The 26913-nt window shown below is 37.6% G+C and overlaps 1 protein-coding gene across 1 annotated transcript in view; it reads right to left on the reverse strand.

The window, feature by feature from the left end:
• Positions 1-1920: 1920 nt before the first annotated feature.
• LOC116744121 (zinc finger protein 420-like) overlaps positions 1921-26913 on the reverse strand; it is a 55962-nt gene continuing 30969 nt past the window's right edge. Inside the window, 2 exon segments of the mRNA XM_032613441.1 lie at positions 1921-2242; positions 2244-3218. Of these exon segments, the coding sequence (XP_032469332.1) occupies positions 1921-2242; positions 2244-3218 (1297 nt within the window).

Consider the following 26913-nt stretch of genomic DNA (forward strand, 5'->3'; position numbering starts at 1 on the left):
CTGCATTGGCAGGCGGACTCTCAACCACTGCGCCACCAGGGAAGCCCTGATGCTAATATACTTTTAATAGAAAAAATTTTAAGTTAAAAAACACTGTTTCAAGATTACTGTTTCATTTCTAAATTGTAAAACTGTACTTCTAGATGAATTCATTGCTTTTCATGGAAAAAAACCCCAAAACTTTGAGTATCATTTTGGTTAATAATCAATAAGCTCTAATAATTTTATTTGTATTAATTGCTTCCTATACTGGCTTAGGATTTATGTTATATTTCTAACTTTGTAAGTCAAATTCTTATTCATTGTTTTATCAGTTTTTTTTTTGCAGTACTCGGGCCTCTCACTGTTGTGGCAGGCTCAGCGGCCATGGCTCACGTGTTTTATCAGTTTTATCAACTCCTACTAAGTGAGGGACTGAATAGTTCTGGGGATAAATCAGTGAACAGAAAGTTCTGGTCTTCATTTTTTATTTCATGCATGCATTGAAGAGTATTACATTTCCAAAGAGTAGAGGTTTGGCAACATCCCAAAGCTGGTATATAGGCATTTTATTATTGTTCCTTTCTGAATAGCCCTAATTTCAATTTTAATTTTCTAATTGATTCAGGACTTAGACATGAGATTACCAATTTGCAAAAGGAGGTGATAAAATATTACCATGTAGATTAATAACTGTAAAATGAATCTCTACAATGGAGAGATCTAGCAGACTCCACTATAACCAATCTAGCACCATTAATAGTAGGAAAATGCTTCTTAATGTATACAACATAAACTCAATTAAACCTCTTTATTTAACTTCAAATTTACTGGAACTATTAGAGACAGAAGAACAGGACAAATGGACCTACAATGAAGCAATTTTAAAAATCCAGAACATGAGACATTCTGTAAGATAACTTTCCAGTACTTTTCAAAAATCCAAAGTAAGGAAGACATGGTGGGGATGCTGTTCTAAAACAGGAAATTGGAAAATTTTTTGTAATGAACCAGACAGTAAATAGTTTAGGCTTTGTGGGTCATACAGCCTATTGCAACTATTCAGCTCTGCCAAAGAAATACCAAAGCAACCATAGACAGTAGTTAAACGAATGAACATGTCAGTGCTCTCATAAAACTCCTGTTTTAAATCCTCTCATGATTTTTACATTTTACTAGAGTTTGTCCAGAAAAAATTATTTAAAACTCAACAAGGCATAAGGAATTACACAAAGCTAAATTCATTACATCCATATGGACTTGATCTCATAATGATACAAATAATAATACACTAATAAGAATACCAATGATAATACTAAAAATAGTATCTAATACTTACTGAATAAACACTATGTTTAAGATAGCTTTCCAAGTTTTTTATATTCCAATAACAGCACTATAATGTAGGTATTATTATCATCATTTACAAATGACTCCCACAGGGATAGATATCTTGCATGCAGGCTGTAAAGAATCAAACGGCAATCATGACGGTTTTTTCACATTTGTTAGGTCAACAGGAGTTTTCTGTGGTATTAGGTTTTTCAAATGTAATAATGACTGATGAGGGTTATAGAGCTTTTATAAATAGAGAATAAAAAACAAGGGCATTTCTACATTCTGTGAATTTTCCTCCATTATGAATATTCTGATAATCCATAAATAGAGAAATGCTAATAAAGGCCTTCCTATGTTACATAAAAATACACCATAAATTTCTGAATCTGAACAACATTTGGGTCATAACTAAAAAATTTGAAATATTATTTACATTCTGAGGGGTTCTCACCAGTATAAATTATTTAATGCCTTATAAGAATCGAACCATAGCTAAAAGCTTTCCCATGTTCTTTTCATTCAAAAATTTTCCCAGTGTTATAAATGTATGGATGTACTATGCATTCTCTACTGCATATATATGCTTTTCTACAGTCCTTAAATTCATGTTTTCTCTCCAGTATGAATTTTCTGGTGTACTTTAAGGCTTGAACTAAGCCTAAAAGACTTACTGCATTTGTTACGTTCAAAAGGTCTCTCACCACTGTGAATACTCTGATGTCGAGTAAGGCGTCCATACACACTAAAGGCCTTCCCACATGCCTTACATTCATAGGGTTTCTCACCAGTGTGAATTCTATGATGTATTTTAAGGCTTTCAACATGACTAAAGGCCTTCCAACATTCTTTACACTCACATGGTTTCTCACCAGTATGAATTCTCTCATGCCTGTCAAGGTTTGAGGTGAGACTAAAGGCCTTCCCAGTCTTTACATTCATAAGTTTTCTCACCAGTATGAATTCTCTGATGCATTCTTAGGCTTCCACCATGAATAAAGGCCTTCCCACATTCTTTACACTTATAGGGTTTCTCACCAGTATGAATTCTCTGATGCATTCTTAGGCTTCTACCATGAATAAAGGCCTTCCCACATTCGTTACATTCATAGGGTTTCATGACAATATGTATTCGCTAAAGTGGAATGAGTTGATAGCCAGAACTAAGTGTCATCGCACATTCCTTACATTTATAGGGCTTCTCCCCAGAATGAATTCTCTCATGTTGAACAAGATTTGAGGCGTGACTAATGGCCTTCCCACATTCCTTACATTTGAAACCCTTGTAACAAACCCTTGTTTGTTACAAGGGTTTCTTGCCAGTATGCATTCTATGATATACTCTAAGATCTATACCACGACCAAAGATCATCCCACATTCACGGCATTCATAAGGTTTTTCACCAGTATGAACTCTACCATGTTGCACAACATGAGAGGCTTGACTAAAGGTCTTCCCACATTCCTTACATTCATAGGGTCTCTCACCATTATGAATTCTCTGATGCATTCTAATTCTTCTACCTTGACTAAAGGCCTTTCCACATTCATTACATCCGTAGGATTTCTCACCAGTATGAACTCTGCCACGTTGAGTAAGATGTGAGGCACAACTAAAGGCCCTCCCACATTCTTCACATTCATAGAGTTTCTCCTCAGTATGAATTCTCTGATGAACTCTCAGTTCTATCCTATGACTAAAAGTTATTCCACATTCCTCACACTTATATGGTTTTTCACCAGTATGAATTCTCTGATGTCATAGAAAGTTGGATGCATGGTTAAAGGCCTTTCCACACTGCTTACATTCATAAGGCTTCTCACCAGTATGAATTCTCTGATGTACTGTAAGGTCTATGTGTTGACTAAAGGCCTTCCCACATTTGTCACATTCATAGGGTTTCCCACCATATGAATTTTCTGATGTAGAGTAAGAGACGAATATTTTTTATAAATGTGTACATTTTCATTTGATTATTTCATACCTTGACTTCAAATCTAAAAGAAATGAGAAAAACATTTTGTTTTCCTTGACAAAGAAAGAACAGTGTATATTCTATAGTACCTTCTTTTAAATTAAAAATATCACTTATTAGGACTTCCCTCGTGGTGCAGTGGTTAAGAATCTGCCTGCCAATGCAGGGGACATGGGTTCAAGCCCTGGTCCAGAAAGATCTCACATGCTGCAGAGCAACTAAGCCCATACACCACAACTACTGAGCCTGCGCTCTAGAGCCTGTGCACCACAACTGCTGAGCCCATGCACTGCAACTACTGAAGCCTGCATGCCCTAGGGTCTGTGCTCCACAACAAGAAAAGCCACCATAATGAGAAGCCCATGCTCTGCAACGAAAAGTAGCCCCCACTTGCCACAACTAGAGAAAGCCCATGCACAGGAATGAAGACCCAAAGCAGCCAAAATAAAAAAATAAAAATTTATTAGAGATAAATACTTTAGACAACTCATTAGAGATGAGTATTGCATCGCTCATTAGAGATGAATACTTTAGACAACTCTAAAATCAGCTATACAGTTTGTAACAGTTACTGACACTTTCTCCATAACTCATTTATCACACTTTACTAGAGTGATTTAATGTACTCTTTCCTGCATCAGTTTCCATCAAAGACTTACAAAGGTGTGACTGGCCAAAACTGTGAAAACAGCAGCAAAAAAACGATTGTGATAAATGGTAACAATACAATGGAAAGCAATGAGTCCAAAATGATACAAGAGAAAATAAATGAAAAAAATCATCTTCACCATCAAACAACTCCTTAACTGAAGAAGTTCTAGTAGCATCATGGTGATGTAAACTTCTTATAGTCGATCTCCCTCTCTGATATCAATTAAAAATGCTTGACAAAATAAAAAAATCAAACACCTCAGGTCCGTAAATTTAAAAAAAAAGGGCTTGTGGAGGGGAGTGGAAACCTTATAAAATGACCTACACTAGGCTGAGTTTCTTGACACCTTCTCTACCACTCATAGCCTTGCCAGACGGGTATATCGGGGCAAAAATGAGCTGTCAAAGCCCCAACATGTTTCCTGCTACAAGAATCATGGCAAGGAACACTACCAAACTGGGAAGTGAGAGAGGAACCCTAGAAAGGAAACATTCGGAGAAGGAGATTCCCTAATTTTAGGTGGAAACAAGTACAAATATTAGCCTGAACATGAATCACATATGCATGAGAAGGACACAAACGAGTACAGCAAAGCCTTAGAGAACCAGAGAATTACACTACTTCCCATAAACAGCAGGACAGAACATGTAGTCTAAATTTTATTGCTTCAATTCCTTGCTAAAGTAAAAATATCAACATATGAACACAACATAGCACTCACAATGTCCATGAAACAATTTAAAATTATTAATTGTAAAAAGAACAAAAAAAAAGTGATCCCCTCTCAAGGTAAAAGATAAACCGCAGATGCTGAGACAACCCAGATGTTGTAATTATCAAACAAAGATATAAAAGCAGTTATTTTAGCTATACTCTAAGAGATTAAAATTTTTTTTAAAAACCACACATTTGAAATTATTGATAAGAAATATAGCCAGAGAAAAAGAAACCACATAAAGGAAAAAATTAAAATTGTAGAACTGAAATATATAATTTCTAAAATTGCTGGATGAGCTTACAGCAGAATGGAAATGACAGAGGAAAAGGTAAACATGATAGATGTACAGAAGTTATTCAAGTTGAAACTCATCAACAGTACAGGTTAAAATTTTTATAATAGAGCTTCAGGGACTTGTGGTAATATATCTAAAAATGTGATTAGAATCTGAAAAGGAAAGGGACAGACCGAGGCAAAAAATTGTCTGATTGAAAAAAAAACACTACTAAAGGAATTTATTTAGGCTTATGGAAAATGATACAAAAGGAAACCCTGAATCTTCAGGAATGAAAGATGGCATCATGAAAGGTAAATATCTAGGTAAATACATAAGATCATTTATTTCCCTATTAAGTTATTTCAGATATATTTGACTCTTGAAAGCAAAGCTTATAATAGTCTGGTGGTGTTTTCAGTATGTGTAGATATGAGAAACATGACAATTATAAAGGGAAAGGTAAATATAAACATATTGAAGATACAAGGTTTGTTCATTTTACAAGAAATGCTACAATATTTGTAAAAACAGATTGTGAAAGCTTAGGTATATTGTATACTGTAACCCCTATAACATACACTAAAACAAATATTCAAAGAGAAATAGCCAAAATACCAACAAAAAACCTAAAATGAATACTAAAGAAGTATTTAAATACTCCAGTACAAGGCAGGAAATGGGAAACAGAAAACCGAAAACAAAGGAAGATAGGACATTAGGAAGACAGTGGACTAGGAAGATATAGCCCCTCGTTCTCCCCAAGAGAGCCTGAATTAACAGCATTATATGTACCAAAATACTTTTGTGAAAACTCTAAAAACTAGTTAAGGGGCTCCAGCACCCAGACAAGCACATAAACAAGAGAAGAGACAGCCAGGAAGGTTAAAAGTTGGTGACAGTTTGCTTGCCCTAGCCCCTCCTGACACCCAGTGTAATGAGGTGTGACAGGGAGAATAGCTACTCCTAATTTCTGGCTCCTTCCTCAGGATAGGAAAAAAGTAAAAGTTGTGTCCAACATTCTGACTTCTCTAGGGGCTGCCCAAGGGACTGGTTTCTGTTTCATCTGGCTTGGACTGCTGATGAGAATGGTGGCATATAAGATTGGAGGCAACTGAAAACACAGGTGAGCACTGCAGTGTGTTAAAGCAGCAGAGAATATACATTTCCACAGGCAGGCACCAGGAGAAGCAAAATTTTAAGGGTAGAGGAATACAACAGAAACTGAAAGGTCCTCAGAAGAAACAGGAAATTAAGGTAGTTAAAAGCAGCCATTTATACTAAAATAAAAGCATACACACAACCCCAAAGAAGATGCATCCCAAGAAAAGGTTTGAAAGGTTCCAGAACCCCTGGCTGGGCTTACTGGTGAAGGTAGTAAGCCAGTCTGTAAAGAGTGGGAGAGGCAGCTGTTTCTACAAAGCCAAAATCTCAATGAAAAATCACAAGGGATACAGAGAAACAGGGAAATACAGTCCAATCAAAGGATCAAAACAAAGCTCCAGAAACCAACTCTAAAGAAAAGCAGACCTGTGAAGTTCCTGAAAAAGAATTTTAAATGATGTTTTGAAGATGGTAAACAAGCTAAAAGAGATCACAGATAGACAAATAAATGAATTCAGCAAAACAATGCATGAAGACAATAAGAATATCAACAAAGAGATAGAAATTATAAGAAAGAACCAAACAGAAATTCCGGAGCTGAGAAATACAATAACTAAATTGAGAAATTCACTAGAGGGGTTCAATAGCAGATTTCATCAGGCAAAACAAAAAGAGTCAGTAAACTTGAAGACAGGTCACTTGAAATCATCAAGTAAAAAAGAAAAATGAATGAAGAATGCCTAGGGCACTATAGGAGAATATCAAGAGGACCAATATACACATTGTAGGAGTCCCAGAAGGAGAAGAGCAAAGGGGCAGCGAGACTATTAGAGAAATAATGGCTGAAAATTTTCAAAATATGAGGAAAGAAATGGATACACAAATTTAAGAAGCTCAATGAACTCCCACTAGGAAAATTCAAGAGACCACATCAAGACACATTTATAGTGTGTATTATATAAAATGGCTGAAATTCAAAGAAAGAAAATGAAATAAGCAAGAGAAAACGAACTTATCAAAAGCAAGTGGGCTTCCTTAATATCAGTGTATTCTTCAGCAGAAACTTTGCAGATCAGAAGAAAATGGGATGATATATTCAAAGTGCTGAAAGAAAAGAAAAAAAAACTATCAACTAAGAATACTGTATCTGGAAAAACTGTCCTTCAAAAATGAAGGAGTGGGCTTCCCTGGCGGCACAGTGGTTGAGAGTCCGCCTGCCGATGCAGGGGACACAGGTTCGTGCCCCGGTCCAGGAAGATCCCACATGCCACGGAGCGGCTGGGCCTGTGAGCCATGGCCGCTGAGCCTGTGCGTCCGGAGCCTGTGCTCCACAACGGGAGAGGTCACAACGGTGAGAGGCCCGCGTATCACAAAAAAAAAAAAAAAAAAAGAAAAATGAAGGAGTGAGACTCCCCTTGTGGTACAGTGGTTAAGAATCCACCTACCAATGCAGGGGACACAGGTTCAAGCCCTGGTCCGGGAAGATCCCACAAGCCGCAGAGCAACTAAGCCTCTATGCCACAACTACTGAAGCCCACACGCCTAGAGCCCGTTCTGCAACAAGAGAAGCCACTGCAATGAGAAGCCCTGAGAAGCCCATACACCACAACGAAGAGTAGCCCCTGCTCACCACAACTAGAGAAAGACCGTGCACAGCAACAAAGACCCAAAGCAGGCACAAAATTAATTAATTAAAAAAAAACAAATGAAGGAGTGGACTTCACTGGTGGTGCAGTGGTTAAGAATCTGTCTGCCAATGCAGGGGACATGGGTTTGAGCCCTGGTCCGGGAAGATCCCACATGCTGCTGAGCTACTGAGGCTGCGCGCCTAGAGCCTATGCTCTGCAATGAGAAGCCACCATAATGAGAAGCCTGCACACTGCAATGAAGAGTAACCTCTGCTCATTGCAACTAGAGAAAGCCCACACACAGCAACAAAGACCCAATGCAGCCAAAAATAAATTAAAATTTTAAATAAAGATATGTTTGACTGTACGTAATAAAAAAAAAATGAAGGAGAAATCAATACCTTCCCAGAAAAACAAAAGCGGAGGGAATTCATTACCACTAGACTTGTCCCACAGGAAATGCTAAAGGGAGTCCTTAAAGTTAAAATGAAAGAACATCAAAAAGCTACACAAACCCATATAAAAGTATAATATTCTTCAATAAAGGTAAATATATGAACAAAACATAGAATCCTATATTACCGTAATTTTGATACATAAATCCACTTTAAATTCTAGTATAGAATCTAAAAGACAAGATCATTAAAAAAACCCCACTAATCTATGTTACTAGGTATAAAATATAGAAAGATGTAATTTATGACATAACTAATATAAAGGGTGAGGGTAGAATTGTAAAGAAGTAGAGTTTCTGTATGTGATTAAAGTTGTTTCTACTAGTTTAAAACAGATTGTTGGGCTTCCCTGGTGGCACAGTGGTTAAGAATCCGCCTGCCAATGCAGGGGACACAGGTTCGAGCCCTGGTCCAGGAATATCCCACATGCTGCGGAGCAACTAAGCCCGGGTGCCATAACTACTGAGCCTGTGCTCTAGAGCCACAAGCCACAACTACTGAAGCCTGTGCACCTAGAGTCTGTGCTCCGCAACGAGAAGCCACCGCAATGAGAAGCCCGCACACTGCAATGAAGAGTAGCCCCCACGCACCACAACGAGATAAAGCCCGTGCACAGCAACAAAGATGCAACGTAGCCAAAAATAAAATAAATTTTTAAAAAGACTGTTATAAATTTAAGATATTTTATGTAATCAAAATGGTAACCACAAAGAAAATATCTATAGAATATACACAAAAGGAAATTAGAAAGGAATCAAAGCATGTCACTACAAAAAAAATCAATGAGGGACTTGCTGTGGGGCCTGCGGCCAGGCCAGGACCAGAGTCACAGTTGGGTTGCTGGAAACAGCCGTGTGGATGAAAGGCTCTTGGTGCTGCAGCCAGGAGTCAGTGCTGTGCCTCTGAGGTGGGAGAGCCAACTTCAGGACACTGGTCCACAAGAGACCTCCCAGCTCCACATAATATCAAATGGTGAAAATCTCCCAGAGATCTCCATCTCAACACCAGCACCCAGCTTCACTCAATGACCAGCAAGCTATAGTGCTGAACATCCTATGCCAAACAACTAGCAAGACAGGAACACAACCCCACCCATTAGCAGAGAGGCTGCCTAAAATCACAATAAGTCCACAGACACCCCAAAACACACCACCAAACGTGGACCTGTTCACCAGAAAGACAAGATCCAGCCTCATCCACCAGAACACGGGCACTAGTCCCCTCCACCAGGAAGCCTACACAGCCCACTGAACTAACCTTAGCCACTGGGGACAAACACCAAAAACAATGGGAACTACGAACCTGCAGCCTGCAAAAAGGAGACCCCAAACACAGTAAGATAAGCAAAATGAGAAGACAGAAAAACACACAGCAGATGAAGGAGCAAGAAAAAAACCCACCAGACCTAACAAATGAAGAGGAAATAGGCAGTCTACCTGAAAAAGAATTCAGAATAATGATAGTAAAGATGATCCAAAATCTTGAAAATAAAATAGACAAAATGCAAGAAACATTTAACAAGGACCTAGAAGAACTAAACATGAAACAAACAATGATGAACAACACAATAAATGAAATGAAAAATACTCTAGATGGGATCAATAGCAGAATAACTGAGGCAGAAGAACGGATAAGTGACCTGGAAGATAAAATAGTGGAAATAACTACTGCAGAGCAGAATAAAGAAAAAAGAATGAAAAGAACTGAGGACAGTCTCAGAGACCTCTGGGACAACATTAAATGCACCAACATTCGAATTATAGGGGTTCCAGAAGAAGAGAAAAAGAAAGGAACTGAGAAAATATTTGAAGAGATTATAGTTGAAAACTTCCCTAATATGGGAAAGGAAATAATTAATCAAGTCCAGGAAGCACAGAGAGTCCCATACAGGATAAATCCCAGGAGAAATACGCCAAGACACATATTAATCAAACTGTCAAAAATTAAATACAAAGAAAACATATTAAAAGCAGCAAGGGAAAAACAACAAATAACACACAAGGGAATCCCCATAAGGTTAACAGCTGAACTTTCAGCAGAAACTCTGCAAGCCAGAAGGGAGTGGCAGGATATATTTAAAGTGATGAAGGAGAAAAACCTGCAACCAAGATTACTCTACCCAGAACGGATCTCATTCAGATCTGATGGAGAAATTAAAACCTTTACAGACAAGCAAAAGCTGAGAGAGTTCAGCACCACCAAACCAGCTCTACAACAACTGCTAAAGGAACTTCTCTAGGCAAGAAACACAAGAGAAGGAAAAGACCTACAATAATGAACCCAAAACAATTAAGAAAATGGGAATAGGAGCATACATATCGATAATTACCTTAAATGTAAATGGACTAAATGCTCCAACCAAAAGACACAGATTGGCTGAATGGATACAAAAACAAGACCCATATATTTGCTGTCTACAGGAGACCCACTTGAGACCTAGAGACACATACAGACTGAAAGTAAGGGGATGGAAAAAGATATTTCATGCAAATGGAAACCAAAAGAAAGCTGGAGTAGCAATTCTCATATCAGACAAAATAGACTTTAAAATAAAGACTATTAGAAGAGACAAAGGAGGACACTACATAATGATCAAGGGATCGATCCAAGAAGATATAACAATTGTAAATATTTATGCACCCAACATAGGAGCACCTCAATACATAAGGCAAATACTACCAGCCATAAAAGGGGAAATCGACAGTAACACATTCATAGTAGGGGACTTTAACACCCCACTTTCACCAATGGACAGATCATCCAAAATGAAAATAAATAAGGAAACACAGCTTTAAATGATACATTAAACAAGATGGAGTTAATTGATATTTATAGGACATTCCATCCAAAAACAACAGAATACACATTTTTCTCTAGTGCTCATAGAACATTCTCCAGGATAGATCATATCTTGGGTCACAAATCAAGCCTTGGTAAATTTAAGAAAATTGAAATTGTATCAAGTATCTTTTCTGACCACAATGCTATGAGACTAGATATCAATTACAGGAAAAGATCTATAAAAAATACAAACACATGGAGGCTAAACAATACACTACTTAATAACGAAGTGATCACTGAAGAAATCAAAGAGGAAATTAAAAAATACCTAGAAACAAATGACAATGGAGACACGACGACCCAAAATCTATGGGACACAGCAAAAGCAGTTCTAAGAGGGAAGTTTATAGCAATACAATCCTACCTTAAGAAACAGGAAACATCTCGAATAAACAACCTAAACTTGCACCTAAAGCAATTAGAGAAAGAAGAACAAAAAAACCCCAAAGTTAGCAGAAGGAAAGAAATCATAAAAATCAGATCAGAAATAAATGAAAAAGAAATGAAGGAAATGATAGCAAAGATCAATAAAACCAAAAGCTGGTTCTTTGAGAAGATAAACAAAATTGACAAACCACTAGCCAGACTCATCAAGAAAAAAAGAGAGACGACTCAAATCAATAGAATTTGAAATGAAAAAGGAGAAGTAACAACTGACACTGCAGAAATACAAAAGATCGTGAGAGATTACTACAAGCAACTCTATGCCAATAAAATGGACAACCTGGAAGAAATGGACAAATTCTTAGAAATGCACAACCTGCCAAGACTGAATCAGGAAGAAATAGAAAATATGAACAGACCAATCACAAGCACTGAAATTGAAACTGTGATTAAAAATCTTCCAACAAACAAAAGCCCAGGACCAGATGGCTTCACAGGTGAATTCTATCAAACATTTAGAGAAGAGCTAACACCTATCCTTCTCGAACTCTTCCAAAATATAGCAGAGGGAGGAACACTCCCAAATTCCTTCTACGAGGCCACCATCACCTTGATACCAAAACCAGACAAGGATGTCACAAAGAAAGAAAACTACAGACCAGTATCACTGATGAACATAGATGCAAAAATCCTCAACAAAATACTAGCAAACAGAATCCAACAGCACATTAAATGGATCATACACCATGATCAAGTGGGGTTTATTCCAGGAATGCAAGGATTCTTCAATATACGCAAATCAATCAACGTGATACACCATATTAACAAATTGAAGGAGAAAAACCATATGATCATCTCAACAGATGCAGAGAAAGCTTTTGACAAAATTCAACACCCATTTTTGATAAAAACCTGCAGAAAACAGGCATAGAGGGAACTTTCCTCAACATAATAAAGGCCATATATGACAAACCCACAGCCAACATCATCCTCAATGGTGAAAAACTGAAAGCATTTCCACTAAGATCAGGAACAAGACAAGGTTGCCCACTCTCACCACTCTTATTCAACATAGTTTTGGAAGTTTTAGCCACAGCAATCAGAGAAGAAAAGGAAATAAAAGGAATCCAAATAGGAAAAGGAAAAGTAAAGCTGTCACTGTTTGCAGATGACATGATACTATACATAGAGAATCCTAAAGATGCCACCAGAAAACTACTAGAGCTAATCAATGAATTTGGTAAAGTAGCAGGATACAAAATTAATGCACAGAAATCTCTGGCATTCCTATACACTAATGATGAAAAATCTAAAAGTGAAATCAAGAAAACACTCCCATTTACCACTGCAACAAAAAGAATAAAATATCTAGGAATAAACCTACCTAAGGAGACAAAAGACCTGTATGCAGAAAATTATAAGACACTGATGAAAGAAATTAAAGATGATACAAATAGATGCAGAGATATACCATGTTCTTGGATTGGAAGAATCAACATTGTGAAAATGACTCTACTACTCAAAGCAATCTGCAGATACAATGCAATCCCTATCAAACTACCACTGGCATTTTTCACAGAACTAGAACAAAAAATTTCACAATTCGTATGGAAACACAAAAGACCCCGAATAGCCAAAGCAATATTCAGAACGAAAAACGGAGCTGGAGGAATCAGGCTCCCTGAGTTCAGACTATACTACAAAGCTACAGTAATCAAGACAGCAATGGTACTGGCCCAGAAACAGAAAGGTAGATCAATGGAACAGGATAGAAAGCCCAGAGATAAACCCACGCACATATGGTCACCTTATCTTTGATAAAGGAGGCCGGAATGTACAGTGGAGAAAGGACAGCCTCTTCAATAAGTGGTGCTGGGAAAACTGGACAGGTACATGTAAAAGTATGAGATCAGATTACTCCCTAACACCATACACAAAAATAAGCTCAAAATGGATTAACGACCTAAATGTAAGGCCAGAAACTATCAAACTCTTAGAGGAAAACATAGGCAGGACACTCTATGACATGAATCACAGCAAGATCCTTTTTGACCCACCTCCTAGAGAAATGGAAATAAAAACAAAAATAAACAAATGGGACCTAATGAAACTTCAAAGCTTTTGCACAGCAAAGGAAACCATAACCAAGACCAAAAGACAACCCTCAGAATGGGAGAAAACATTTGCAAATGAAGCAACTGACAAAGGATTAATCTCCAAAATTTACAAGCAGCTCATGCAGCTCAATAACAAAAATACAAACAACCCCATCCAAAAATGGGCAGAAGACCTAAATAGACATTTCTCCAAAGAAGATATACAGAATGCCAACAAACACATGAAAGAATGCTCAACATCATTAATCATTAGAGAAATGCAAATCAAAACTACAATGAGATATCATCTCACACCAGTCAGAATGGCCATCATCAAAAAATCAAGAAACAATAAATGCTGGAGAGGGTGTGGAGAAAAGGGGACACTCTTGCACTGCTGGTGGGAATGTGAATTGGTTCAGCCACTGTGGAGAACAGTATGGAGGTTCCTTAAAAAACTACAAATAGAATTACCATATGACCCAGCAATCCCACTACTTGGCATATACCCTGAGAAAACCAAAATTCAAAGAGAGTCATGTACCAAAATGTTCATTGCAGCTCTATTTACAATAGCCAGGACATGGAAACAACCTAAGCGCCCATCATCGGATGAATGGATAAAGAAGATGTGGCACATATACACAATGGAATATTACTCAGCCTTAAAAAGAAATGAAATTGAGCTATTTGTAATGAGATGGATAGACCTAGAATCTGTCATACAGAGTGAAGTAAGTCAGAAAGAAAAAGACAAATACCGTATGCTAACACATATATATGGAATTTAAGGGAAAAAAATGTCATGAAGAACCTAGGGGTAAGATAGGAATAAAGACGCAGACCTACTGGAGAACGGACTTAAGGATATGGGGAGGGGGAAGGGTGAGTTTTGACAGGGCGAGAGAGAGTCATGGACATATACACACTAACAAACGTAGTAAGGTAGATAGCTGGGGGGAAGCAGCCGCAAGGCACAGGGATATTAGCTCGGTGCTTTGTGACAGCCTGGAAGGGTGGGATGGGGAGAGTGGGAGGGAGGGAGACGCAAGAGGGAAGACATATGGGAACATATGTATATGTATAGCTGATTCACTTTGTTGTAAATCAGAAACTAACACACCATTGTAAAGCAATTATACCCCAATAAAGATGTTTAAAAAAAAAAAAAAAAAAAAAAACAAATGGGACCTAATGAAACTTCAAAGCTTTTGCACAGCAAAGGTAACCATAAACAAGACCAAAAGACAACCCTCAGAATCGGAGAAAATATTTGCAAATGAAGCAACTGACAAAGGATTAGTCTCCAAAATTTACAAGCAGCTCATGCAGCTTAATAACAAAAAAAACAAACAACTCAATCCAGAAATGGGCAGAAGACCTAAATAGACATTTCTCCAAAGAAGATATACAGACTGCCAACAAACACATGAAAGAATGCTCAACATCATTAATCATTGGGGAAATGCAAATCAAAACTACAGTGAGATATCATCTCACACCAGTCAGAATGGCAATCATCAAAAAATCTAGAAACAAGAAATGCTGGAGAGGGTGTGGAGAAAAGGGAACCCTCTTGCACTGTTGGTGGGAATGTAAATTGATACAGCCACTGTGGAGAACAGTTTGGAGGTTCCTTTAAAAAGTACAAATAGAACTACCATATGACCCAGCAATCCCACTACTGGGCATATACCCTGAGAAAACCATAATTCAAAAAGAGTCATGTACCAACATGTTCATTGCAGCTCTATTTACAATAGCCCAGAGATGGAAACAACCTAAGTGTCCATCATCAGATGAATGGATAAAGAAGATGTGGCAAAAATATACAATGGAATATTACTCAGCCATAAAAAGAAACGAAATTGAGCTATTTGTAATGAGGTGGATAGACCTAGAGTCTGTCATACAGAGTGAAGTAAGTCAGAAAGAGAGAGACAAATACCGTATGCTAACACATATGTATGGAATTTAAGAAAAAAAAATTTCATGAAGAACCTAGGGGTAAGACAGGAATAAAGACACAGACCTACTAGAGAATGGACTTAAGGATATGGGGAGGGGGAAGGGTACGCTGTGACAAAGCGAGGGAGAGGCATGGACATATATACACTACCAAACGTAAGGTAGATAGCTAGTGGGAAGCAGCCGCACAGCACAGGGAGATCAGCTTTGTGACCACCTGGAGGGGTGGGATAAGGAGGGTGGGAGGGAGGGAGACGCAAGAGGGAAGAGATATGGGAACATATGTATATATATAACTGATTCATTTTGTTGTAAAGCAGAAACTAACACACCATTGTAAAGCAATTATACTCCAATAAAGATGTTAAAAAAAAATGAAACACAAGTGAAGGCAGAAAGAGAGAGGAAACAAGGGTCAAAACCCCCAAAACATTTGCAGAATATCAGTAACAAAATGGCAATAATAAATACTTTCCTATCAGTAATTTAAATGTAAATGGATTAAACTCTCCAATAATATAGACATAGATAGCTTGAATGGATAAAAATTATGATCCACTGACTTGCTGCTTACAAGAGATTCACTTTAGATCTAAGGACACAGACAGACTGAAAGTGAAAGTATGGAAAAAGATATTCCATGCAAGTAGTAACCAAAAGAAAGTAGGGATGACTTTAAGTGAAAAACTGTCACGAGACAAAAAGGACATTATATAATAATAAAATGGTCAATTCACTGGAAGATAAACAATTATACATATTTATACACCAAACATCAGACCTCCAAAATATATGAGGGAAACATTGACAGAGGGAGAAATAGACAGCAATATTATTTTAATGGGAGGCTTCAATACCCTTCCTTCAATAATGGATAGAACAACCAGACAGAAGATCAATAAGGAAATAGATTTGAACAACACTCTAGACAAATTAGATTTCTCTGACATACAGAGAACATTTCACAAAACAACAGCAGAATATACATTCTTCTCAAGTACACATGGAATATTCTCTAAGACAGACCACATTAGATCACAAAACAAGTATTAATAAATTTTAAATGACTGACATCATAGAGAGTATCTTTTCCAATCACAAAGGAATGAAATTAGAAATAATCAGCAGAAGGAAAAGTAGAAAATACACAAACATCTGCAAATTAAACAACATACACTTAAATAACCGATGAGTCAAAGAAGAAATTACAGGGAAATTAGAAAATATCTTAAGACAAATGAAGTAAAAAAACAGAACATACCAAAACTTATGGAATGTAGCAAAATTAGTGCTTTCAGTCTTTCACAATTTAGTATGGAAGCTGTGGACTTTTCATATGGCCTTTATCATGCTGAGGTAGTTTCCTTCTATTCCTAGTTTCTTGGGTGTTTTGGTCATGAAGGGGTAATAAATTTTGTCATGTGTTTTCTCTGTAGCAATTGAGACAGCCATGGTTTTTTTTCTTTATTCTGTTAATGTGGCATATTACATCGCTTGATTTTTACATGTTGTACCATCCTTACGTTCCAGAAATAAATCCTATTTGGTAATGGTGTATAATCCTTTGCATGAGCTGTTGAATTCAGTTTGCTACTATTTTGTTAAAGATTTTTGCCTCAACAGGCATCAGAAATATTGATCTAGTTTTCTCTTCTTGCACTGTTTGTCTGGCTTTGGTATCAGGGTAATGCTGCCCTCATAGAAAAGGTTTGGGAGTGTCCCTTCCTCTTCAATTTTTTGGTAAGAGCTTGAGGGAAATTGGTGTTAATTCTTCTTTAAATGTTTAGTAGAATTCACCAGTGAAGCAACTGGATCCAAGGCTATTCTTTGTCAGTAGGTTTATGATTACTGATTCAATCTTTTTACTAGTATGTCTCTTTAGATTTTCTATTTCTTTATGATTCAGTATTCGTAGATTGTGTGCTTTCAGGATTTCACCTAGGTTACTCAATTTGTTGGTGTACAATTGTTCACAGACCCCTCTTTCATTTCTGATTTTAGTTGAGTCTTCTCTACTTTTTCTTCATCTAGCTGAAGTTTTCTCACTTTGGTTAATCTTTTTGAAGAACTAACTCTTGGTTTCATTGGTTTTTCTCTATTGTTTTTCTGTTCTCTAACTTGTTTATTTCTGCTCTATTCTATTATTTTCTTCCTTTTCCTCTCTTTGGACTTAGTTCACTATTCTTATTTCAGTTCCTCGAAGTAAGGCTGATTTGAGATCTTTCTTTCTAATTTAAGTGTTTACAGCTATAAACTTCCTTCTTAGCACTGCTTTCAATGCACCCTATAAGTTTGGGTATGTAGTAAGTTTTGAAATTGGAAAGTGTAAATCCTACTTTCTTCTCTTCCAAGATTTTTTGGGAGGGACTTCCCTGGTGACGCAGTGGTTAAGGATCTGCCTGCCAATGCAGGAGGCACGGGTTCGAGCCCTGGTCCAGGAAGATCCTACATGCTGCAGAGCAACTAAGCCCGTGTGCCACAACTACTGAGCCTGTGCTCTAGAGCCCGCGAGCCACAACTACTGAGCCCGCATGCCACAACTACTGAAGCATGCGTGCCCAGAGCCTGTGCTCCACAACAAGGGAAGCCACCACAATGAGAAGCCCGTGCACCACAATGAAGAGTAGCCCCCACTTGCCATGACTAGAGAAAGCCCACGTGCAGCAACGAAGACCCAATGCAGCCAAAAATAAAAATAAATAAATTTATTTATTTTTTAAAAAAAAAAGATTTTTTGGATAGTCTGGATCCCTTGCATATCCACATAAATTCATGATCAAGATGTCAATAAGCCAGTGGAATCTGGGGTAGTATTGCCATCTTAACAATATTAAGTGTTCTGAATTTTTTTAAATGCCATAAGAAGTGAAAGAACAACATAAATCAGAATTAGAAAAACTCTGAAATGAAATCACAGACCTCAGGAACATAGTAGAGATAAAAGAAAAAATAATTTCAGAATATTAATCTAGAAAGAAATAAGAAAAACTCCAATATATTAATATTAAGACAAAAAATTTTTTTTGATGTGGCCCATTTTTAAAGTCTCTATTGAATTTGTTACAATATTACTTCTGTTTTATGTTTTTGGTTTTTTGGTCACGAGGCATGTGGGATCTTAGCTCCCTAACCAGGGATCGGACTTGTACCCCCTGCATTGGAAGGCAAAGTTCTAACTACTGGACTGCCAGAGAGGTCCCAGGACAAAAAATTTTAAATATGTAAATAGTATATGAGAGAAAGTGAATAACTAACTAATTTATATTTATTTTATCTAGACTTCTAAGTCTCATATATAATAAGGTTTAATTTTTGAAAAAATTTATTAATAAATATATTAAAAATTTAATCAGATCATGGCTCTTAAGTAATCTTAGAAAACAATTTTAATTCTTCTTAGTAACACCTTATGTGACCTGAACCCCCATAATATACTGAATTCATGTTTTGTTAGTTACCCCTCAATAACTCTGCTCTGATCTCTTAACACAAAACACTCATGTTCACTTTCAGGCCTTTCCATTTGTTGTTTACTCTTCTTGGAATGCACTTCCTCATATACTCAAATGGCCTGAGTCCTTACCCTCCATGTCTCAGCTCAAATATCACTTCCTCAGAAAAGGGTTCCTGACCATCTTACCTCATTACCTAAATTTGCCTTATCCTTAGTAGTTTCCTTCATACTATATTCACTATGTGATGTTATTTATCTACTTATTTGTTTAAATGTTTATTTTATGTCTTCCCTAATATAATACAAGCTCCATTTATTAGCCAGATATAATAATGAATATATTTTTAGGTAATGAAGCCACATGTATAAATCTAAGTGCACAAGAGGATCTGGAAAACATTTGAGTCCAAAATACAAATTAAAAGGTGCATAAGGAAGAAGACAGTGCCCATCATTGAACTGGGAGAAAAATATAAGAATAACAAAGGGAGTGGTTAATGAAGTAAAGATAAAAGTCACTGGGTAGCTCATGCAGAGTATTTATTTCTACTTTAGAGCACAGTTATTTTATCCAATGTGAATGAACCTTTCCAGCCAATATTTCAAGTGTATGTCTCCTTGACCATTGGGCTTTCACCTACACCGATGTATTCCCATAATTTGACTTGCTCATACTTACCTGTACATCATCTTCTTGTTTCTTCTCTCACAACCATCCACGGCTCTTTCCCTCGCTCCAATAATGTAATCACATCTGGCTTAGAAATGGAAGGTCCTGTTTACAAAGAAAAAAAAATAGCACACGATATAGAAGAAAACATTGCTCAGTTTAAATAATAATAATAAATTAAAGGTGTCAAAATAATATTGAATAAGATTTTCCAGAAGAGAGGGTAAGGGAATGAAAGAACAATAAATCAGTTAGGTAGGGTAAGTTCAAAGAAAAAAAAAATACACACACACACACACACACACACACACACACACATATATATACACACACACATATATCCTCTTTTTCTTGAAAGCATGTATAATGCCATAGTTGAAAATACAGATCTTGGAGCCTTAGTTCAGTTCCTGCGTTTGCCACCTTCCAGCTGTGTCTGACCTTTGGGAAAGTCACATAAAACCCACTGTGCCTCAGTATTCTCACTTATAAAATGGGAATAATAAGGCTGTTAGAAGAAATGAACAAGTTGACATATATATGTATGTATATGTACATACATTTATGTATGTATATGTACATACATTTATGCATGTAAATGTGCGTATATGTACACACATTTATGCATGTATGTGTATACATTTATGTACATATATGTACATGCACTTATGCATGTATATGTATATAAATCTATGCACGTGTGTACATGCATTTATGTATGTACATGCATTTATGTAAGTATATGTACATACACTTGTGTATGTATATGTACATATATTTATGTACGTATATGTACATACATTTATGTACGTATATGTACATGTACATAATTTATGTATGTATATAAAGTGCTTAGAGCATTGCCTATTAAATACTAAGCAAAATGTTAGCTATTAACATTATCGATATTGTTTTACAAAGAGTATACAAGAGGAGCTATCTGTAGGATATTAATTGCAATTAAAATGTAATGTTCATTGATTATAACTTTCAACCACAAAACAGAAAAATTTTCTCCTAAATAGACTGTGTATTCTTCAGTTTTCAATGAATTCCATTTATCTAATCCATTGTTATATAAACTGTAGGGGCTCTTTTAGAGCAATTCAAGGAATTCAGGACCCTGTGTCAGGCTGATCTCTCTGCAAGTGGATAAGGTAACAAAATGGAGTGTCTATAGAAATTCTGAGCATAAATAAATAGGAAACCTGGATTATTTGACAATGGTTATATAATAAATGCCAGAGAATTCTAAACTAGATCCTATTCATAAAGGAAGAGAGGCAACTGTAAGTAAGAATAGAGGAGGTATGAATGTCACTGAAGGACAGGGAAGATAAAGATATTAAATGGAGATGTGATTTCCAACTTGACAAAGCTCAAACCACTTCTTTGGGAAAAAGGAACATGGAAGTGTAACTAGTTTCCTAAAAGCAGCCTTGAAAATCAGAGTGAAAAAATACATATCTTAAAGAGCAGATTCTAAATTATTCTAAGTCACTTGAGGCTTATAAACATACCCAGTGAGACCAAGTTACCATAGTTCTCCATCATCACATCCCGGTACAAGCTCTTCTGAACAGAGTCAAGATATTCCCACTCCTGCTGAGAGAAGTCTATGGCCACATCCCTGAATGTCATAGATCTCTGAAATCGCAAACCTATGTATTAATGGGGAAATTAAAGGAATATTTTGAAGGCAGAAGGAGAGAAGATAAGGATCATACTGTAGGAAGACAGCAATATAGCAAGTATGTAGGCTAAAAATCTTTAACACAGGAGGGAACTGAAGCAGAACATATACATATTTTTGAAGAAGTCTGCTAGAATAAACAACATTTCCTGGCTTGTTAAGTATCTGAGCCATTTGACAATAGATGAAATAATAACATTTGGTTATTAAATTAAATAGTAAACACAAGCATAATGCCTGATAGGTATCTGTCACATAAATTCTCAGTAAACGTGAGTTGTCAAGGAAAATTTTTGCTTTTTAGAGAAAAGAAAATTTAATCAGCTTTTTTTTTAAATGTAGTATAAAGTCTCAATTTTAGAAAATAGGGTTTATATAAAATTGAGAATTCCCTCAAGTATTAAATGCTTCATTATGTCAGATCTTATCATAGTATATATATATTTTTACAAATCCACATAATTTTTGGCACATGACATTATATCTTATGGATATATCAGATATAAATGCACAACATTTAGGATGCACAACATGTGTAAGGTCTTCTCCAATCCTATGATTCTGTATTCGCCTACTATTTATGATGATACATTTTTTTTTGCTGCCATCTACTGTCTGTCATTGAACACCTGGCTTGTGCTGAGTGTGACAGGCAATGATTACTTAGGTTACCAATGATCATCTTCTGGTATTTATGCCCTTGTGTACTCTTCTTCACATGTGTATGAGTTGAACTGAGTGACTTGCTTTTAATAAACAGAATATGGGGCTTCCCTGGTGGCACAGTGGTTGGGAGTCCGCCTGCCGATGCAGGGGACATGGGTTCGTGCCCCGGTCCAGGAAGATTCCACATGCCGCGGAGCGGCTGGGCCCGTGAGCCATGGCTACTGAGCCTGCGCATCCGGAGCCTGTGCTCCGCAAAGGGAGAGGTCACAACAGTGAGAGGCCCACGTACCGCAAAAAAAAAAAAAAAATCCATCTTACTCAAAGACAAATATGTGCCCTTCCTCAGTTCTCAGCAGATAGATATTTAAATAGATGTTTATAATGCTGAACAGGGTTTTTCTCATTCTCTGTAGTTGCTGAGGCTGAGGAAGGAGGGATAGAGATATATACAATTAGGATGTGAAAAAATGCAGAATCTAACAAATGAATGAATCTTATTCTTCAGCATAACATGGGGATTTATATTAAAAATCTTTATTTTCTGTTATAATAACTGTCTTCGGAAATATTGTTTGTATTTGCATCATACCTGGAATTAGAAATTAGTGCCACTGGGACTTCCCTGGTGGTTCAGAGGTTAAGGCTCCACACTCCCAATGCAGGGGGCCTGGGTTCGATCCCTGGTCAGGGAAGTAGATCCTGCATGCAACAACTAAGAGCCTGCATTCCGCAACTAAAAGATCCCACATGCTGCAGTGAAGATCCCAGGTACCGCAACTAAGACCTGGCGCAGCCAAATAAATAAATAAGTAAATTTTTTTAAAAAAAGAAAGAAAGAAATTAGTGCCATTTTCTCTGAAAGTAACTTTAAATCCCTAAATTATTAATTCTGAAAGGATGTCTTATTTAGTAATTTGGTGCCACGAATAATTAAATTTTAAATAAAATTCCTAATCTCTAAAATGTGAAAACAGAATGTTTTTCAAACAAGGAGACACTCAGCACTTCCTTTTCCCTAATGCAGAGGTATAAGGAAATCTATGACTGGGTTAGATTTTTTTTTTCAAACTAAGAATAGGACTCAGTCTCCTTTATTTGATCATTATTTTGCCAAAACAAAACCACATGGAAATGTTCACACATAAAAAGCTAGAAACAGGGTCTTCCCTGGTGGCACAGTGGTTAAGAATCCACCTGCCAATGCAGGGGATACGGGTTCCATCCTTGGTCTGGGAAGACCCCACATGCTGTGAAGCAACTAAGCCCATGCGCCACAACTACTGAGCCTGCACTCTAGGGCCCGTGTGCCACAACTACTGAGCCCATGTGCCGCAACTACTGAAGCCCCCGCGCCTAGAGCCGGTGCTCCGAATCTCGCGCCGCGCACCACAACAAAGAGTAGCTCCCGCTCGCCACAACTAGAGAAAGCCTGCACACGGCAATGAAGACCCAACTCAGCCAAACAAACAAACAAACATATACACCAAAATATTAAAAGTGATTATTTCCAGGCAGTGGGAATAAGAGGTATTCTTAATTTCTTCTTCCTAATTTCTTAGGAAATTAAAATTTTGGTAATAAGTCTGCATTAATTCCATCATCATAAATAAAACATAAAGATATTTCAAAGTATTCAAAATATTTTAAGTCATTATTATGGCAGAGGCTATATTTTCATCATTTAAAAAAGTCTATAAATAGCAGGCCTGCCATGAAGTACTGCTATGACTGAAACAACTACCACTTACCTATTCTTGAATATCCTTTAGCTGTATCACACTTATATAACCAGACACATACTACTATAAAGATTTTTCCACTACTAGAAAGGGAAATAGCCTTTGCAGATTAGGGTTGTATGCAAAATGGGCAGAAAAGTTTTGAATACACAGAAGGTGTTCAATAAATGACTATGCACTTTCTATTCTCTTCTGAATAACCTATTAAAATATCATTTTGGATACAATCCTTGCAAAAGGGTTTTACAAAATTCTGTTTTAAAAAATGAACGCCATATATAATTTAAAATTTTCTTGGGTACTATTATCTACAACTATGAAGATGATTTAACATTAGATCATGGCCATTTTTCCTTATCATGACTAATTTTTATAAACAGAAATTTTATTATCTACATAATATTGTCTCATGGATGTCATGTGGGTTTCTTAATCATTCTCATTATCCTGGCCACTAATTTTTTTTCTTTTTTTTTTATTGGCATATAATTGCTTTACAATGTTGTGTTAGTTTCTGCTGTTTGGCCACTAATTTTGTACAAAACTGTCCCAAGGTATAACAATTTTTGATTCCAGATAAAAACCCAGGTCTAAATCTTTTGAATTGTGTACACCTTTGAAGAATGGAAATGTACAAATATACAGCGATTATCTATAAAATTCCGGGGGTTGTGGTCCCCTCTACCCCCATAAATACAGACAAAGGAACCCTGGTTAAGAACTCCTGTTCTGGACACTTGAATTCTGGCTCAGTCGCTTTATTTGCAAGCACAAGTCACAATTAACCTCACATTTTCGTTGCTTCTTAACTACTGAAACCTGCAGGAGAATAATCAGTCACCACAACGCTGAGCGTGTATTAAAATACACCCTCCGTGGCTACATCCGCTGTGACCTCATACATAAAACCAAAATGAAGTAAGAAATGGGCGTTCACAGTAGGTTCCTGCCGTCAGAGCTCAAGAAACGCTGTCATTCTCAAATACACAAATGAACTTCAGAGGACTCCTAGGAACAACAATCCCAGGAAGGAATCCCATTCTTGGAGTCTCTCTATCCATTCGTTTCTAGAATCCTGACTCAGGGGCAATCCCTAATCTAAAATTCCCATCCTAAAAGCCATTCTGTACCTTCTTACCAAAAACCTTCATCGAGGGCTTAGCATGTGGTTTCCCCCTTGGAGTCATTTCTCCGTGGCAGTCGTATGTGCCTGACAGGAGGGTGGAGAAAGCAGCAGAGAACCTAGGGCCATGGGTCCTTGAGACATTCCCCACAAGTCCACCGCAACCCACGCTCACATAAAGGACATGCATCTTACGTCCGCGTCATGCAAGGATAACCACGCACCTCTCAGTCTCACTACGGGAACTCACCGCCCAGCACCACCCCGCGGCCCTTCGCACGGAATACGGCCTCTCACAAACACGCACGCTTCCCGATTTTCTCCCAGGGCTGCAACCACCGTCCCCGCTGCTCAAGCGCCCACAGCCCCGAGGGGGCGGGCGGACTCGCAAGGCTGCGTTCCCAAAGTCCACGCTTTGAGCGCCTCCCGCAATCCCACCCTCACCGCCACTCACCGTCCCCCACGGGCTCGGGCTACGTCTGCACAGTCGTTTCCGCGGCGACCCACGCCGGTTTCTTCCTCGGACGGGTGCCACTCGCGCAGCGCGCAACAAAGGACACGGAAAAAAGGCCCGAAGTCGAAGACACCTCGTCGACTGTGGGAGGTACAGTACAGGGTAGCAAAATTCCTAAACCAAAGCTGCCGCCCCGGCCCGGCCGAGAGACTTCTGGGAGTGACTTCCGGACTGCGCGTGCGCAGCACAGATCTGGGGGCCACTGGAGGCCTGACCCCAGGCTGAGGGCGAGCTCACTGTTTCCCACAGCCAGAGGGAAGCTAGTCCTGGTGGCACCGCACCAGCGAATTGTGAGGAGGGGACGGCGGAGCTCTTATTTTCCGAGGGCTCAGGCCTGTGTGTGAGGGTTCACCCTGTTGAGTCAGTGATGTGACGCCCCCCCCACACCAGGGTTATGGAGCACTTGACAGGTGAGCATCTGAACTTGGGTTTAAGATCTAACCATGCTGTATGTTTGTGTATGTATTTGTGTGTGTACGCATGTTGGGGTGTATGTATCTTTACTAAAATTCCCATTACGCCTGAAATCACAGGTGCTTACTATATTTCCAATTTAGAGTCGACGCTTCTGAGATCAAAACAGGTACAAAGTTACACTGTTTAGTGGCAAAGCCATGTTTCCAGGTTGGGATAAGCTGGATAAAGTAAGACTCTACCGTGTAATGTATTCTCATTGTAGAAAAGGAGAGAGTGAGTTTGGGTCCTTTTTAAGGTCACCGACTGTAGGAAATCTTAGAAATTTAGGAAAATAAATACTTTTCCACATTTCACAATATTATGCCCACCAGAAACTTTTTGTTACAGTAAAATTTTTCATCCCTCTGTTGTTTTATGCATGGGTGGGCTTGACTACATAAAAGCCCATAGATGGAGAAACGTCTTTAATTTTTATTCCTGGTCATGAGATCCCATTGAAAAATATCTCGTTTCTTAGGCATGTGACAGTAATATAAATTGTGGACACAGACTTAAAATTTGGGAAGAAGAAGGTGTTATCAGGAGAATCAAGGTTACATCCATATGTATTTAGATTCATGAGGAAGTTGAGCAAATGGGAAATATAAAGTCAGTCATCAAAGAATGTCCATATTTTAGTTGTCACCACTATTATGTATTTGAAATATGTAATGCATAACAATTCAAAAGGCATAGAAATGTTTAAATAAAAGATAAGCAACATTTCCTTACATGTATCCCAGTCATACATCAGCTCACCTTAAAGTCAACAACAATTTGATTTTGGTGTGTATCCTTCTGGAGAAGTTATTATCATATACAAATATGTACTTTCTATATATATGTATGTAATGATTAGGGGTCTGAGACCTTGTGAGGCTCAAATACATTAAGACAACACATGAAAATTTAGGCCTTACAATACAGGAGAAAGAAGGAAGCAACATGAAATATTTGCTCTTTAGTGATTTCATTATAAAAATTAATATTACAGTAGTCCCCCCTTATTCTCCGGGGAGATTTTCCAAGACCCCCAGTAGATGCCTGAAACCATGAACAGTACTGAACCCTATATATACTATGTTTTTTTCTATAAATATCTATGATAAAGTTTATAAATTAAGCTCAGTAAGAGATTAACAGCAATAACTCATAATAAAATAGAGCAATTATAACAATATACTGTAA

Source organism: Phocoena sinus, chromosome 19 (assembly GCF_008692025.1).
Source record: "Phocoena sinus isolate mPhoSin1 chromosome 19, mPhoSin1.pri, whole genome shotgun sequence".
Classification (NCBI taxonomy): Eukaryota; Metazoa; Chordata; class Mammalia; order Artiodactyla; family Phocoenidae; genus Phocoena; species Phocoena sinus.